We start from the raw sequence: 14,863 nt of genomic DNA on the forward strand, positions 1-14,863 counted from the left end.
GTGGACATGATTTCTTGACACCCCCTGTTCCTCCTAGCCATCAAGCCGCTTAAGCTTCTAATAGCTCAAAATACAGACATTCAAGGTATGGATATCAATGACAATTATCACAAACATTGCATGTAGTCTGATGAATTGATTATATTCCTCACTAATCCTATCACCTCTCTCCCTGACCTCAAACTATGACAAAACTTTGCCTCTCTCTCTCTCTGGTCACTACATAAATAGGCAAAAGTCTATGTCTTGAATACTGTATATCTGTACTTCTCAGACTGGCCCAAACACTTCAACATTCCTAAGAATTTCAGTGGGTGCCCAACTATCTCCTTTACCTGTGGATTTATGTTACCAGCTCTTATGACACTAGGTATAGTGCTAATTACTCCTCTTTCATCTGTCACCTACCCCTTTCAGAAAATACAAAATACCCTATTTCCTGGCTTGGACATGTGGCTACAATTAAAATGACCTTCCTTCCCAAGCTCATATACCTTTTTTGAGTTCTCCTGATCTTGGTTCCCCCACATATACATATATGCCAAAGCAAAACCCTGAAACCTTAGTGACTCCAAAAACCCAGGATTTCTTGCTAGATCCTCTATAAAAGCTAACTAAAAGGGTTCTTGAGTGTTCCACACTTGCTCAGCTATTAGCTTGCAGCTTGAGCATTAGTTTTCTTTTTCATATAACATCTGATTTGGATGAGCCTCTGAGATGATTTTACAATTCTATTTAATATGGCTACTATTATCTGACTTCCACCCCACTATAGACAGCCTCTTACCAACCCTGTTACCAAACACTTCCTGAAGATCTGGGGCGACAATAAATATTCTCATAAACTACCTGCCCCTTTCTACACTCTGGATCAATCCCACCTTCATTCTGACCCTAGACTCCCCAAAGTATGTAAAATGGTGGTACTCCTTAAACATTCAAAAGATCCCTTAACCCTAAGAGGGGTCCGATCTTTTGAAGAAATTACACAAGAAACCTTTGTCAGAGATTTGTTTTACTTGCAACTGAAAAGCCACTCTATGTCCTTACATCAAAACACTCCAAGTCTCTGCTGATAAGAGCTCCCTTTAAGGCAATCTGTAGTAGCAAGTCATGTACAATTACATCTATATACCTCTCCATGATCTCTGTTGCTTTCTCTACTCCTCCTACCTCCAATGGGAAGATAAGTGGTTAGCTGTCTTTAAGTGCTTGGTAAAGGTCTCTGCCTGTGAAACAGACTATAAATTCATGATGCATTGGTACCTTGTACAAACACGTATAGCTTGAGCACTGCTGGGTTAATCTATTCACTGTTTCAAGGGCTTTCCCAAAAATTGTAACTACCCCTACATCTGGTGGACCTGTCCTGTAAGCAAACAGTTTTGGTGCTTGATATATGGCATCATCTCTGCCATACTAAATCATTCTCTTGAAATGAACCCATGGGGAGCCCTCCTAAGCCACTCACCTACACTAAAAATGAAACTTGCCTGTTAATTCTTGTCTTCATAGCCACAAAACAGACCACTGCTAAAGCCTAAAAGCTACGAAATTCCTGTAGATTAATTCATATTGCACATGTACCAGTGCATGTGGTAATTTAATACTGACTGATTTTCAGTGGGATGGGCTGCCCAAGTTCCAAAACAACTGGGACCACTGGATCATGCATTTTCTGCCCACAATTTATGACCATTATCTACTAAATTTCTAAGCTTTAGTTCTACAGAGACCAGGACTCTTGAGCTCTACCCTCACCTCCATCCTCCAACCCCCCCTCCCCGTCCAGTAATCCCCCTCTCCCCTCCCCTTTTCCCCTTTCCTTCCTCTTCTCCAACACTCTCCCTCCTTCCTTTTTTCATTTTGCCATACTTTGCCCCCTCCCTACCCCCATTGAGCACACACTCTCTACCCGTCTCCCATCCCCCATCCACATATACCAAACGTCTATTAGTTCATCTATGTTCACTCCTTCAGCTCTATACACCACCATCTAATGACCACTATACTTTCAAGGCCACATAATCCCCACCAGGGCCTTGATCCTCCAACCAATGCTTTAACAATAGAACCTTGTTGAATGTTATCTGATTGCCTGTCTGTTTTGGATAACAAATGAGTTGCTATCCAAAACATCATATCAGATAACTGTTGTCATGTGTAACCTTTTTAATCAAATGGATGCTATAAAATGTTAATTCATTTATCTATGTATACCCATATAAGTGTATACACATATAAGTACATGGTTCTCCTATGCTCCAGACCCTTAAAATTCCTGTCCATGTATGACCTTCACAAAGACAAAACTTGCTTAGTGCTATGAACATTCCATGACCTGCCAATGGCCCTGGCAAGTTGCCACTTAGCACTGCAGCATGGGATACAGGGAAGTGTAACACAATTCCTATGACCAAAAATACCATTTTTGTTAAAGTGGTTCTAATGGCTGAAGATTTTTTTGAATACATTTGATGCATACTTACCTGACCCTGATCTCAATCCAGCGCTGTGCTCAAGAGCATCGGTTCTCTCGGCTCTGTCCCTCCTCATTGCCTCAGAGATACCAATGGGAACCATTGGCTCTTGCTGCTGTCAACCACAGCCAGTGAGGAGGGAGTGGGGGCAGTTCTATGGACAAACACAGTCAACTCGAGACTGAGCCCACATGAGTGCCCTGATAGCAAGTGGCTTGCAGGGGAGAGGAGCCAAAAACACTACCAAATAAGAGTGAATTAGAGCATTTCAGTGGCTAATAAAGGGGGATAGTTTGATAACTCTTAGGGCCTGTGTTGATAGGATTTTGTTCGCTTCAAATTGATTTTGCAAGTTCTGTTACCAGGTCAAATGGAGGTCAGAATGAGGTTAAACACACCTGTCAATGAATTCTGAATGATTTCAGAAGCACTTTTAACTGATGCCAAACTAATGACATCGAAACAGACTCAAAACACAGGCCCTTAATGGAATGCGTCTGGGATTACAGGGGGCTCACAAAAAATGTACTACCAGGCACCGTATGGTCTTTGTAGAATGAACTATTAATCTTAATAGAGCATCAGGTTGATACGTTCACTTTAAATATTGTGGAGTTGTGCATAAGCTCATTATCAGAATAACAGGGCACATATACTTTGCATAGACAAAATAAACTGTGGAATTGATACAGGTTATCAAGATGCCTGTTACTCATTTATACCTATCAAGATTTGTATTTGTATTCATTCATTCTGTTTAGATCAATTTGAAGATTATATGTTAACATCACATGCTATGTATACTGTAGAGTTAGGTTCTCTGTATTACTTTTAACAAAATCTAGGACAGGTTTTGTTCACTTAGTTTAGCCTGATTCAGAACTCTCATAATAGTTCTTTCCTCAGTGTGTCGTCTGTATGCTCTTTTTGCATCACTACCTAATTGCCGAAATCATACATTAGGGGTACAGTACAAAACATAGCCTTATTTACCCTTCACAAAGCTGCATGCTGTAGGCTGCTCCAGCAGAGCCATAGTAGTATCACAATAAAAGTCAATGACACACTTTTCTGAAGTAAACTCCTTTTAATGACAGTAACATAAAGTATTAAAGCTAACAAGCACAGCCTTGTAATTGGGAGAGAGGGAAAACAACCAGTACCACTTAAACTGATGGCATACTAAGGAACAATCTGTAAAATGGCTTTATAAACAAACAAGAATAAGCTAGAATCTGTTACAGCGGTTATAAACGGAAGTGCACTTGAACACCAAGCAAATACAGAACAATGTGTAATAAGCTTTAATACACCATAAGGAAATGTCAAACATAAATTCTCATTAGATTGCTCCCTTACTGTAAATTAATTCTTCTCAAGTAGGAATATAAGTCATTGTAGTTGAATTTATTTTTTAATTGGTAAGTTTTAAAACCATATTTCATGATATTTCATTGGGCCAGCGGGAATAATTATACCATAAATAGCAAATGTTGCAGTAATGTTACATCAAGGAAGCCTAAATAGAATGTAGAAGGTAAAGAAAGGTCAATAGATAAAAATAAAACTTGATTAACATAAAGAAATATAACCTGTGTGAGACTTGATGAGAAGGCAATTGCCTTATTGATCCAGAAAAGAGGGTTTCTCTTTCCCGGCTGTTGGGCTTTCTGCATTGTTTGTTTTTTATGATTAATGATGGGAATGGTGGCGGGGCAAAACTCACGTGTTCTTGCTGGTTCCTAATCTTTGTGTTTGGACTGCCCTGCCTTTATTGTATCATGTATTCCCTTTTTCCACTTGTGTGCTTTGATGTTATACTTTTGTAAAACTTTTATAAACATTTATTGAACCAGAGAAGGCCCCTGATGCTCAGATATTGCAACATATTGGAAATTCTTATATGACCAGATGCCAGCATAGCAGAGGTACTGTTAGCAATATGTATCTTCCTGTTTTTGGGTGAGTTAGACAAAATGTAAGTGTAAGGGATTATTATTTTAGCTTTTGAAAAAGCTGGTTCTTATGTAATATTGTGGTTATACTTGTTATCATTTTAAGTATTGGGGTATTCGTGATGACAGAACTCAAATTTGTGCCAACCAATTTGTGACATTCTATAAATTTGTCTTGGCCTGTTCAAAGCAGCAAACCTATACTGTGGCCACCTGAAACACCCAGGATTTTGCTTTCAAAATCATTTACAGCTAAAATGCTAAAGCTAAAGGAAAATCATAAGTTTCTCCATTTTCTCTGACAGTGTACTTTTCACATAGATTACGTTAGTTGATCTTTACAGACATACCACTCATACATAGCATGTATTTGCCTATATGTATACAAAGATAGATAGATAGATAGATAGATAGATAGATAGATAGATAGACATTATGAAAGAGAGTGCAGTGCATGTAGGGTAACTAAATAACAAATTATATTCTGATCTACAGTAAATTAATGGATAAGTTCACCTTTGGGAACATGTTAGATGTTCCACCTGTTGTTAGCGTGGAACATGTAACATGTTCCCACTGCTGCAGCCACTGCCCTCTGCCCTCTCTCCCTGTGACAGTGGTACAGGGAGAAGTTCCCCATACTAGCTGTCACTTTTTGAAAACAGCACAGCCATGTAGGGCTTCACCCACTTCACAGCCTTTGCGGCTGATGGCTTGTAGTTCTGAATGAACTACCACAGCACTGTTGAGAGCCATGGTAGTTCATTGATTCTTCCTGTCGCAGTGTATCTGTCTGCCCATACAATGTATGAGCACACAGATACAGTATATTGACAGGGCTGTAGGTGTCCTGCATGGCACCAGTGATCTGCTGATCGCTGGTGCAATGTTTTCCAGGCTCAAAAAAAAAACAGTAAATGCACATTTTTTTTACCTTCAAAAATGTGCATATGTGATTATTTTTTAAAGTGAACTTATCATTTAAGTAAGAAGTTGGATTTATCTATAAATGCTTCTAAAACAAAACTTTCAGCCAGTCCACACTGACCAGTTACCATTACAAAATGGAGACCAGTACAAGATGTACTTTGTTTCATTTGTTGCTATGGCCTCCTCACATTCTGCCTTGCAGTTTTTGCTAAGCTACTGTATATATTTGTATTGAGATTGTAAAGGTAAGAATACAGTGCTGTATACCTCTGTTTATAAGGAGTATTCAGGAAAATGCAGTGTGTGTCAGTGTATCAGTCTTGAAGATAACAAAGTGATTGAAAATGAACAGTTATAAAAAAAACTTTATGTTTATAACGTATGTTTTTTGAAATGTTCAACCCAGGGGCGGACTGACAACTCATGGGGCCCCCGGGCAATAGGGAATCATGGGTCTCCTGTGTCCTTGCCCAAACTCAAAAAAGCCTATGAAAAAGGTACCATGGGCATCTCATGGGGCCCTCTACTGACCCAGGGCCCTCAGGCAGTGCCCGAGTTTCCAAATGGTCAGTCCGTTCAACCTCAATATTACTTGGGACAAATATTTATTTAAAAATAAGGTACAGCCTTTCAGTGACGTTTGCTTCTCAGTGGGCCATAGCATACCAAAAGGGACACTTTAAAGCTATTTTAAACCCAAAAGAAAACATTTATTATATTGCAGCTTACAAATTCTCAGATGTAATGGCTGCATTAGCTTTCTTTTTTTGTTTTTTTATGCTTTTTAGGCTGATTCACAGAACAAACTCTCCTGCCAATGTAGCAGTTAGAGTGATGAGACAAACCATTTACCACTGCCAGGGGTCCTTACAATGATCAGCTTTTATATTTTCATGTAAAACCTTTATCCCAAAAGATCCCAAGATTCTTGTGTAACTGCAGTGTGAGCTGGAGTTTTTGCTTTGTGGATTTAAATAAGCTAATACATCTAACGTTCCCCTCCCCCTAGACTGACAATGCTGCTGCCCAAAGGTGTCTCTGTTGCTCCTTCATCCAGAATGGGGATACTTTAATACAGAATATGTGTTACTAGCCAGATCACCAGGTGAAAACAGAGGCAAAGAAGCCTAAAAAAGAAAACAAATGCAGCCACAACATCTAATGATTGTTAAGCTGTAACATATATCAATTCTGGTTTTGAGTTTATTACTGCTTTACTTACATGTCTTGCAAACTATTAACTAAATGAGTTCTTCTAGTAACCATCAGATCAATGTTCCTATATTATGGTAAAGGAAGACACTAGTTACTTTACCGGTATGTTTTTGAGTTGTGGAGATAAATCCACACAAACCCACATACATAAATAAAGCCCTTAACAAACGTAGAACTAAGGCTACTACATAGAAAAATGATGTTGATTTTTTAGTCTTTTACTTAACCCTCATCACTGTATTTAAAGGTGGTCCATCTATAGAGTATTGATAAATACTTTATTGTGCTCATAATGGATGTGGTGTGCCTAAATTCTTCTCCCTATAGTGAAATTATCGGGATTATTGTGTATATGAAATAATATTAGCACTTGTAAAGGTGCAACATGCATTCTCTGAATAGTTTACTAAAAGAAACTGCAGAGCCAAACTGAAAATACACCTGTGAATATAACACATCTTCAACAAATTATTATGTGTATATATTATCACACTGCCAAGGAAAATGATAATCACTTGCATATTAAGTGTTTGTACGTGTATGTGCTGACTGTATTAGAGGGCTGGGATGCTAATATTTATTTATATCCTTACTACCTGCACAGAAGAGATCCTTAGTCTCTTTGTATTAGTTCCATTTAGATTCTCTCTGTCTTTTTCTGAGATAGATAGATTTTTTTTTCTACGAGCAAATTATTGAAGATTTTTTTTATTCTCAATAGAAAAATGTTTTTTGGACAAAAAAAAAGAAGTATTACAGAATCCAGAGCACATCAAGGATACATAACTTGCCATAGGCAACATCATACCATTAGCCTATAGCCTACATATTCAATAATAGTTATCCACCACAAAATATATATATAGCAACAAAAATGCTTAGGTGTTATACCAGTAGCAGAAGAATATTTTTATTTGTTGATAAATTATTCTACTTGCTGTGTCGAAATATTAATTCAGCATAATATACAACGTTTACATTTTTAATGCAGATATTTATGACAACAAAGTAAAAAAAAGTAAAAGATGTAATTAACCTATTCATAAAATTATGGAAAGCAATACATTAAAAGAGTCTGTAAACGTGACATGGTTATTAGTCTTACATAAATCAGTTTATCTAAAGATCTGTTTTGACCTGACTTTTCCATACACATATATGCTTGCATCCTTCTTCCTGTATGGTATGTCACATACCACATGTCACAGGCAGACCAGCTCAGAGCAGCTTTTATTTCTATTTCCAACTCTAATTTCAATCCAATAAACCTTCTCCCAAAGTCGATGCTTCAACTATGTTTATCTAAAAATGATGCCCAATAGACAGCCCATTTGTGTTCCAGTCTTTTGAATTTTCAGTTTTCAGACAAAGGCAAGTTGTCAATGAAAAACCCTCATAATTGAAGCACATAGGGGATAATCAACATTGTAAAGGCAATGTTTATTACCTGTTGTATGACATACATTAGACTTAGGTTTAACCTGGGGTTACTAGATATAGATAAATGCAAACAAGCTTGCTGATTGTGGGTTTTTTCTCATAATTTTTTTGCATTGTGCTCTAAGAAAAATACATCATAATACAAAATCAAAAGAAAATTATAAGTCACACAGGACCTTTTTTGTTCAAAGGCTTTATTGAGTAAAAAAAAGCAAGACATGGTTACATCTGTAAGCATTTCAGGACATAGGCTGGTTTACAACAGTATATCCAGGTAGACAGAAACAAATATAGACAGGTGGTATCATATGCATAAGAACTTTGACTCTAACAGGGATTGGAATTACCATGTAATACATTATTAAAATCAAAAGAAAACAGCATTCTTATGGGTGCATGGACTGTCTGCCAGGGATGGAGGGAATGGAATAGGGGGGAGAGGAGGGGAAGGGGACGTGGGAGTTGGTGCTGAGGGGAGAATAGAGATTTAACCACTTTATACACCATCAAGCTCACAACTTCATTTTGGAAACACACACCATTTTCCATAATATGTGTATTACAGACATTTGTAGGCTAGTAAGAAAAAAAATAATGATGTAGGAGAGCAAAAGTTACACATTTTTTAGAAAAAAAACAAAAAAAACAACTTGTGGACCAAACATATATGGAGATAAGACAAGATACCAAAACAGAAATAGCTATGTCCAAGCACAAGTGAACAGCAAAAGCAGAAATGTGTCTGTTGTACACAGTCTTGACAATACTGGATAGTTTATTTGCCATCTGGTAAAGAAATGTTGTTAGAAAGAAGTTGTTTTAATAGTATTTGTACTTAGATCAACAAGAATACATTTTGGCCTAAATTTATGATGAAATTTTAGTTTTTTTGGATATTTTTTATGACAGAAATGAGAAAATATTGTTTTTAAAAAAAAAAAAAAATTTCTCAAAATGTTTTTGTTTATAGCGCGAAAAATAAAACGCGCACAGGTGATCACATACCACCAAAAGAAAGCTCTATTTGTGTGAAAAAAAGGACATGAATTTCATGTACCATATTGCATGACTGCGCAATTGTCAGTTAAACTAGTGCAGCGCTGTATAGCAAAAAAATGGCCTAAATTGCAGTATCTATACCATAGTTTGTACACACTATAACTTTCACAAAAAGCAATCAATATACACTTATTGGGATTTTTTTTTACCAAAAACATGTAGCAGAATACATTTTGGCCTAAATTTGTAACTAACTTTGAGTTTACTATATATTTTGTATAGCCGAAAGTAAAAAATATAGTTTTTCTTAAAAATTTTCGGTCTTTTTTTGTTTATAGCTTGAAAAATAAAAAGCGCACAGGTGATCAGATACCACCAAAAGAAAGCTCTATTTGTGTGAAAAAAAAGGACATAAATTTTGTTTGGGTACAGGATTGCATGACCGCACAATTATCAGTTGAATTAGTGCAGCGCTGAGTAGCAAAAAGAGGCCTGGTCATTAAGGGGGGTAAATCCTCTAGAGGGCAAATGGTTAATGACATGGCCATATGGGCTCCACCAGCCCAGCTCCATTTTTAAATGTGACAGTGGCTGCAGGGGAGAGAAGCCCCCACCCACTTTTGGGGGGTGGAGGGGAGGTGCCAGAGCATGTTATATGTTACTCCCTAAAATGATTATACCATGTAACATGCTCCAACAGTGAACATAACATTTAAAGTGATACTAAAGGCTTAAATAAAAAAAAAATAATAATAACAAACATGTCATAATTACGTGCTCTGTGTAATGTTTTTGCACAGAGCAACCCGGATCCTCCGCTTCTTGGGTCTCCCACTGGCGTTCCTGGCCCCTCCCCCTTGTTAGGTGCCCCCACAGCAAGCAGCTTGTTATGGGGGCACCCAAGCAGGCGCGTTCTTAAGCCGCTGCTTCATGTGTCCATTCACACATGGAGCCTTGGCTTGGCCCCGCCCCATGTCTCTTCATTGGCTCACTGGTTGTGATTGACAGCAGTGGGAGCCAATGGCTCCTGCTGCTGTCTCAGCCAGTGAGGAGAGGGAGTCCCGGGATAGCCAAGACTCCAGTGCACATCGCTGGATCGAGAGGGGGCTTAGGTGAGTATTAGGGGGCTAGAGGGTTGCTGTACAGAAAAGGTTTTTTATCTTCATGCATAGAATGAATAAAGGTAAAAAACCTTGAGCCTTTACAATCACTTTAATAAATGAACTCTCCCTGACACTCCAAAACTAAATAAGGCAGAACTACACATTTTTCATAACTAAAGACAATATATAGAGTCTAATACAAACACACTACCAATACCTCTTGGACTTTAAGGTAGCAACCAAACATTAAACATCTTTAATAAAAAGTATAGTTTTATTCATACATAGTTAATATGCGGAGCATAAGCCATTTTTGTCAAGTTGTTTTTAGGATAAATATCTCAAATAGTGTACAGATGGTCAGAGACATGCATTTTTTATCCAATCCAGTGAATATTAAAATTTTTCTTGTGACTTATTAACTGGCAAATATTAACAAAACTGATTTTCCAACAAGATGGAAAAATCTTTCTTGCAGACAACAGTTAACCAAAGTTGTTATTGTGAACAGTTATACAGAGTGGTAGGCAGTGAAGTAATTATGATGCCTGCGAATCTGCTAATTCAATAGCACATGGACTTTTAATATTGAATGATTCCATTCAAAATGTAATCATTCTTGCATGACAATTATTTACAAAGCATAATTGTGATGATATTATTTGTGTATATCTTGTTTAAAATATCCAATCTTGGTTTTATTAGAAAAATCATTTCATCTGTGGCCACCCTTACAATCCTCTTGGTTGAGTTTGCTAGCTCACAACAACCACAGTAAACATTTATAGGTATTTCTTCCATAATATTAATGATATCCCATTATGAGCCTTCCAAATGCTAATGTCATACTGCAGGGCTACATTTCATATACAAATCAACATCCCAGAGATTTCTTTTTTATTCTTTATTTAGTAATGAGACAATTTTTTATCACAATACTTTTAATTAACACAAATATCATTTGGATTCCTAATTATCTCTTACCATTTCAGGGATTCTTCAGAAGAAGTCAACAAAACAATGCCTCTTATTCGTGCCCAAGGCAGAGGAACTGTTTAATTGACAGAACAAATAGAAACCGCTGCCAGCACTGTAGACTGCAGAAGTGTCTTGCCCTGGGAATGTCTAGAGATGGTAAGTTAACTTCAGTTTCAGTACTGTATCCTTTTGAAAGTTTCTTCTAATATAGTTGAGATACAGTAGGAACATGAAAAGACCAACATTTCTCTTTAAAAAGAAAATGATGGAATTATGAACTCTAAGATGGTTACTTAACCTTTGAGCACAGGTGGATCAGGAAAAGTACTTCAAATTCCTTCTGAGTTCATATTTTCTACTAGATCTGTATTTCATCTGTACAGGTTCCTTAGGATATGAAAAAATAACAAATATTTTCAGTTCTTTAGGCAATACCTTCTCCCACCTACCCTACATATAGTCACTGGCAGATTGTATTACCCCAAAGCCAGAGCTAGAAGTGGCATAATGAAATGCTCACACTATTTCCTTGTTCTTTTACAATAGTTTTTGCCAGCTGTTGTCAGCCAACTCGCAAATTGGAAAAACACTAACTGTTCTTTTAAATTTGTGGAAAAAAAGGTGTTTTCTACTATAAAAGTAACTTTTTCGGGTGAAGTCGATGGTCATGTGCCTTTTTTAACCTATCTTTTTATTCTTAGAAAAAAAGGGGAAAACACTGTAATTTTATAAAGAAAATGGAGTCTTTTTTTTAGAAAAGCTGTGTTTCAAAAAAGAAGTGGTTCATAAAAAAAGATTTCATTTTGGAGAAACATGGCATATTTTTGATAAAGAAGGTGAACACTTCTGGCAGACTGTAACAAACCTACCAACCTTTTCTACCATACTCTGCACTAGTACAAGCCATGGTAGAAATGGAGTGCAAAACTGTCCTATTATTTATATCAAACACTCCAAAACACCACTTTATATTAAAGGCAACCAATGTGAAAATATGGCAAATTTGAATTTCAACAAACAGTGGTCTCCAAAACAAGACAACCAGGCATTTTCACCTTTTTAAATACATTCCATAGATTGTGCTGGAAGCGTGCAACAGCCTTACTGCCCTAAGTATAAGAAGGTATATTCACTGGGGTTCCTTTACTCAAGGAATAGAGAATAATTACTTAAAGTGGAACTTTAGGTAAAAAAATAAAAAATTGGCGGACAGGCAAGATGCAGGATTTTTAATGCAGAAGACACATGCTTTGTCTCTGTTGCATTAAAGCTACCTACTTGCCTTCCACACCTGTCCAATGCTGAATTTGATGGAACTACCACGCATGCTTATGAGTGATGTCAGTACGTCACTCCTGCCCAACCAATGACAGTGGTCGTTATTTGGGACCTGGAAGTCAGACTCCTGATGATGTCAGCTGCAAGGTGGGGAGCTCCAGGACAGTACATAACAGGACTGGAGGTAAGTATAGTTTCGCTTTAAGTTACTGAATATGGGAAAGATGTGTTAAGTGTGAATACCCAATCATTTTCAAGGGAAATTTAAAGCACATGGCTTTATGATTGAAGTAAAGGATATGATAATTTTTTATGTAAAAAAATAAAAAATAAAAGTTATACTAACACTCAAAGTATACCTAAAGGCAAAAGTTTTTTCTTAGTTTTGGATAGATTGGGGGGGATTAGAACACCTGTCAGGTTTTTACTGCTGTCTGTGGCACCATTAAGGGGATTCACCCTCTCTTTTTGACCTGTTTACTATTATCATTGAAGATGAAAGTATAAGAAAATCTAAAATTTTGGGTTGGTCCCCAGAAAAGTAATGGAGACGAAACATTCCAATGGAGAAAATAGTTCTGGCGACCTGGGGGTCCCCAAGGAATTTCCTTAATTTGCAGGGATTTCCTCTCACTTCCTGTTTGGCTATGGGACAGGAAGTGACCAGAAATCTCTGCAATGAGACACAGATGGCGAAACAAAATTTGACAGGGGTTATACTGTAAAAGTCCCTTGCTCTATCCAAAATGAGAAAAAAGTTGTTCTTTAAGGGAAATATTTATAAACAGTGTATCTGACTTTCAGGAAGCACTCTCTACAGGAGCATTTTCTTAGTCCCTGTGTTCTAATGGAGAATGACAGACATCAGAGCATGGTTGGTGAAAGTCACATCTGCTGCTTATAAACAAATTGTGCTTATTATAACAAATATAGAAATTATGTTTGAACTTTAAAGGATTCATTGACTTCATATTGATATTTCAGTTTTAGTAGATATTGGTAAGCTGAGTCACCCAGTTGTATAGTTTGGATTTCTTTGTGTCTCTAATATGAATTTTCCCATAGGATCTCTAACTCTTAGCTTGGAATCCTGTCATTCTTTCATCTTCATGAAAAAATATTATTATTTATGCTGCACTCCCTTCTGTTCCCTTAGGGCCTGGTTTTGGGTCAATAATAACAGTTTGACACCAGTTTTGGTTGCTTCTGAGATAATCCTGAATTAACTGACAAGTGTATTTGACCTGCAGTTGACGACCTTCTAATGTGCATTTGATCTGCTTCATGTGGGTTTTGCACTGCCATAGACTCGTATGGGAATTCCAAACTCTGTTTCGACAAATGCCGTTTGACAGAGGCCCTTATAATACTTACTTTAAACTGATCTATTTGCTTTACAATTTCATTAATACAATTGATATTTTTATTAGCTAAAGTGGAGGAAATTTCACAAACGTATTTGCTATTACCTTTACATTATAATTAATACATTTCATGTGTAGAGTTTAGCAGATGATGTTAATATTATAGCAGACATACACAATAAAAGCATCAGGACCATACAGTTGCTTCTTTAATACTGATCATGCACTAGCAATTTTGTTGCAATTTTTAAATTTTCCATGCGTTTATTTGTTTTTTAATGAAAAAACGTATGTGGAAAATAATTAAAGCCACTGCAAGATTGTTATTGTACAAAGTACAGCAACCCTTAGCAGACATTCAGATGCCACTTTTCATATTTAATGAATTAAAGGTAAATATTCATTGTTTTCTTTACACTTCTCAACCAATGGCTCCTGCTGCTGTTAATCAAATGCAGTAAGGAGGAAACGGAGCGAGGCTGAGCCCCTTTGTGTGTGTCTATGGAGCACAGCTCATAGTAAGTGACTGTAGTATGGGGCACACAAAGAGGAGGAGCCAAGGTCACCAGTGGGGGCCCCAAGAAGAGGAAGCTTGAGGCCACTCTGTGCAAAACCATTGCACAGAGCAGGTGATCTTACCATGTCTATTATCCTAATTAAAAAGTACATTTAGTATACCTTTAAAGGTAACCTGTATTATAAGTGGATTCTAATTATTTTTAGTTTAAACCTGAACTCCAGGCATAAAAACTTTCATTCAAATATATTCCTCAATAGCCACAAAGGATATAAATCCACTTTGTGTTCACCAAATGCCTTTGCAAAATTGTGTTGTTACCTTGGGTAGGTAACAGTGACATCCTCACTGTGCTGTAGTTAGCCTGCGCAAAGAGCAGAGCTGTAGGATGGGCTCAGCAAATCCACACACTACAGTCTGCCTGTATACAACTAAAGGAAGGGAGGAGACAAGGCCAGTCACCCTGTACAAAAAGAGAGAGCAGCAGTGACCGGTCTTTACTACAGGAAGTTCCTGCACAGAGGAAAAGTTTCACATTGGATTACTACAAAGATCTGGAAGAAATACACAAAGCACACCAAAATTCAAATAAGAATACATATGA

At 37.2% G+C, this 14,863-nt stretch overlaps 1 protein-coding gene across 1 annotated transcript in view; it reads left to right on the forward strand.

The window, feature by feature from the left end:
- The window catches only part of RORB (RAR related orphan receptor B), a 321,322-nt gene that overhangs the window by 236,518 nt on the left and 69,941 nt on the right, over window positions 1–14,863 (forward strand). Inside the window, exon 3 of the mRNA XM_089691078.1 lies at window positions 11,115–11,256. Within this exon, the coding sequence (XP_089547204.1) occupies window positions 11,115–11,256 (142 nt within the window). The remainder of the gene's footprint in view (window positions 1–11,114; window positions 11,257–14,863) is intronic.

This window comes from Staurois parvus, unplaced genomic scaffold (assembly GCF_062004578.1).
Source record: "Staurois parvus isolate SC_StPar_1 unplaced genomic scaffold, SC_StPar_1.0 ptg000549l, whole genome shotgun sequence".
Lineage (NCBI taxonomy): Eukaryota > Metazoa > Chordata > Amphibia > Anura > Ranidae > Staurois > Staurois parvus.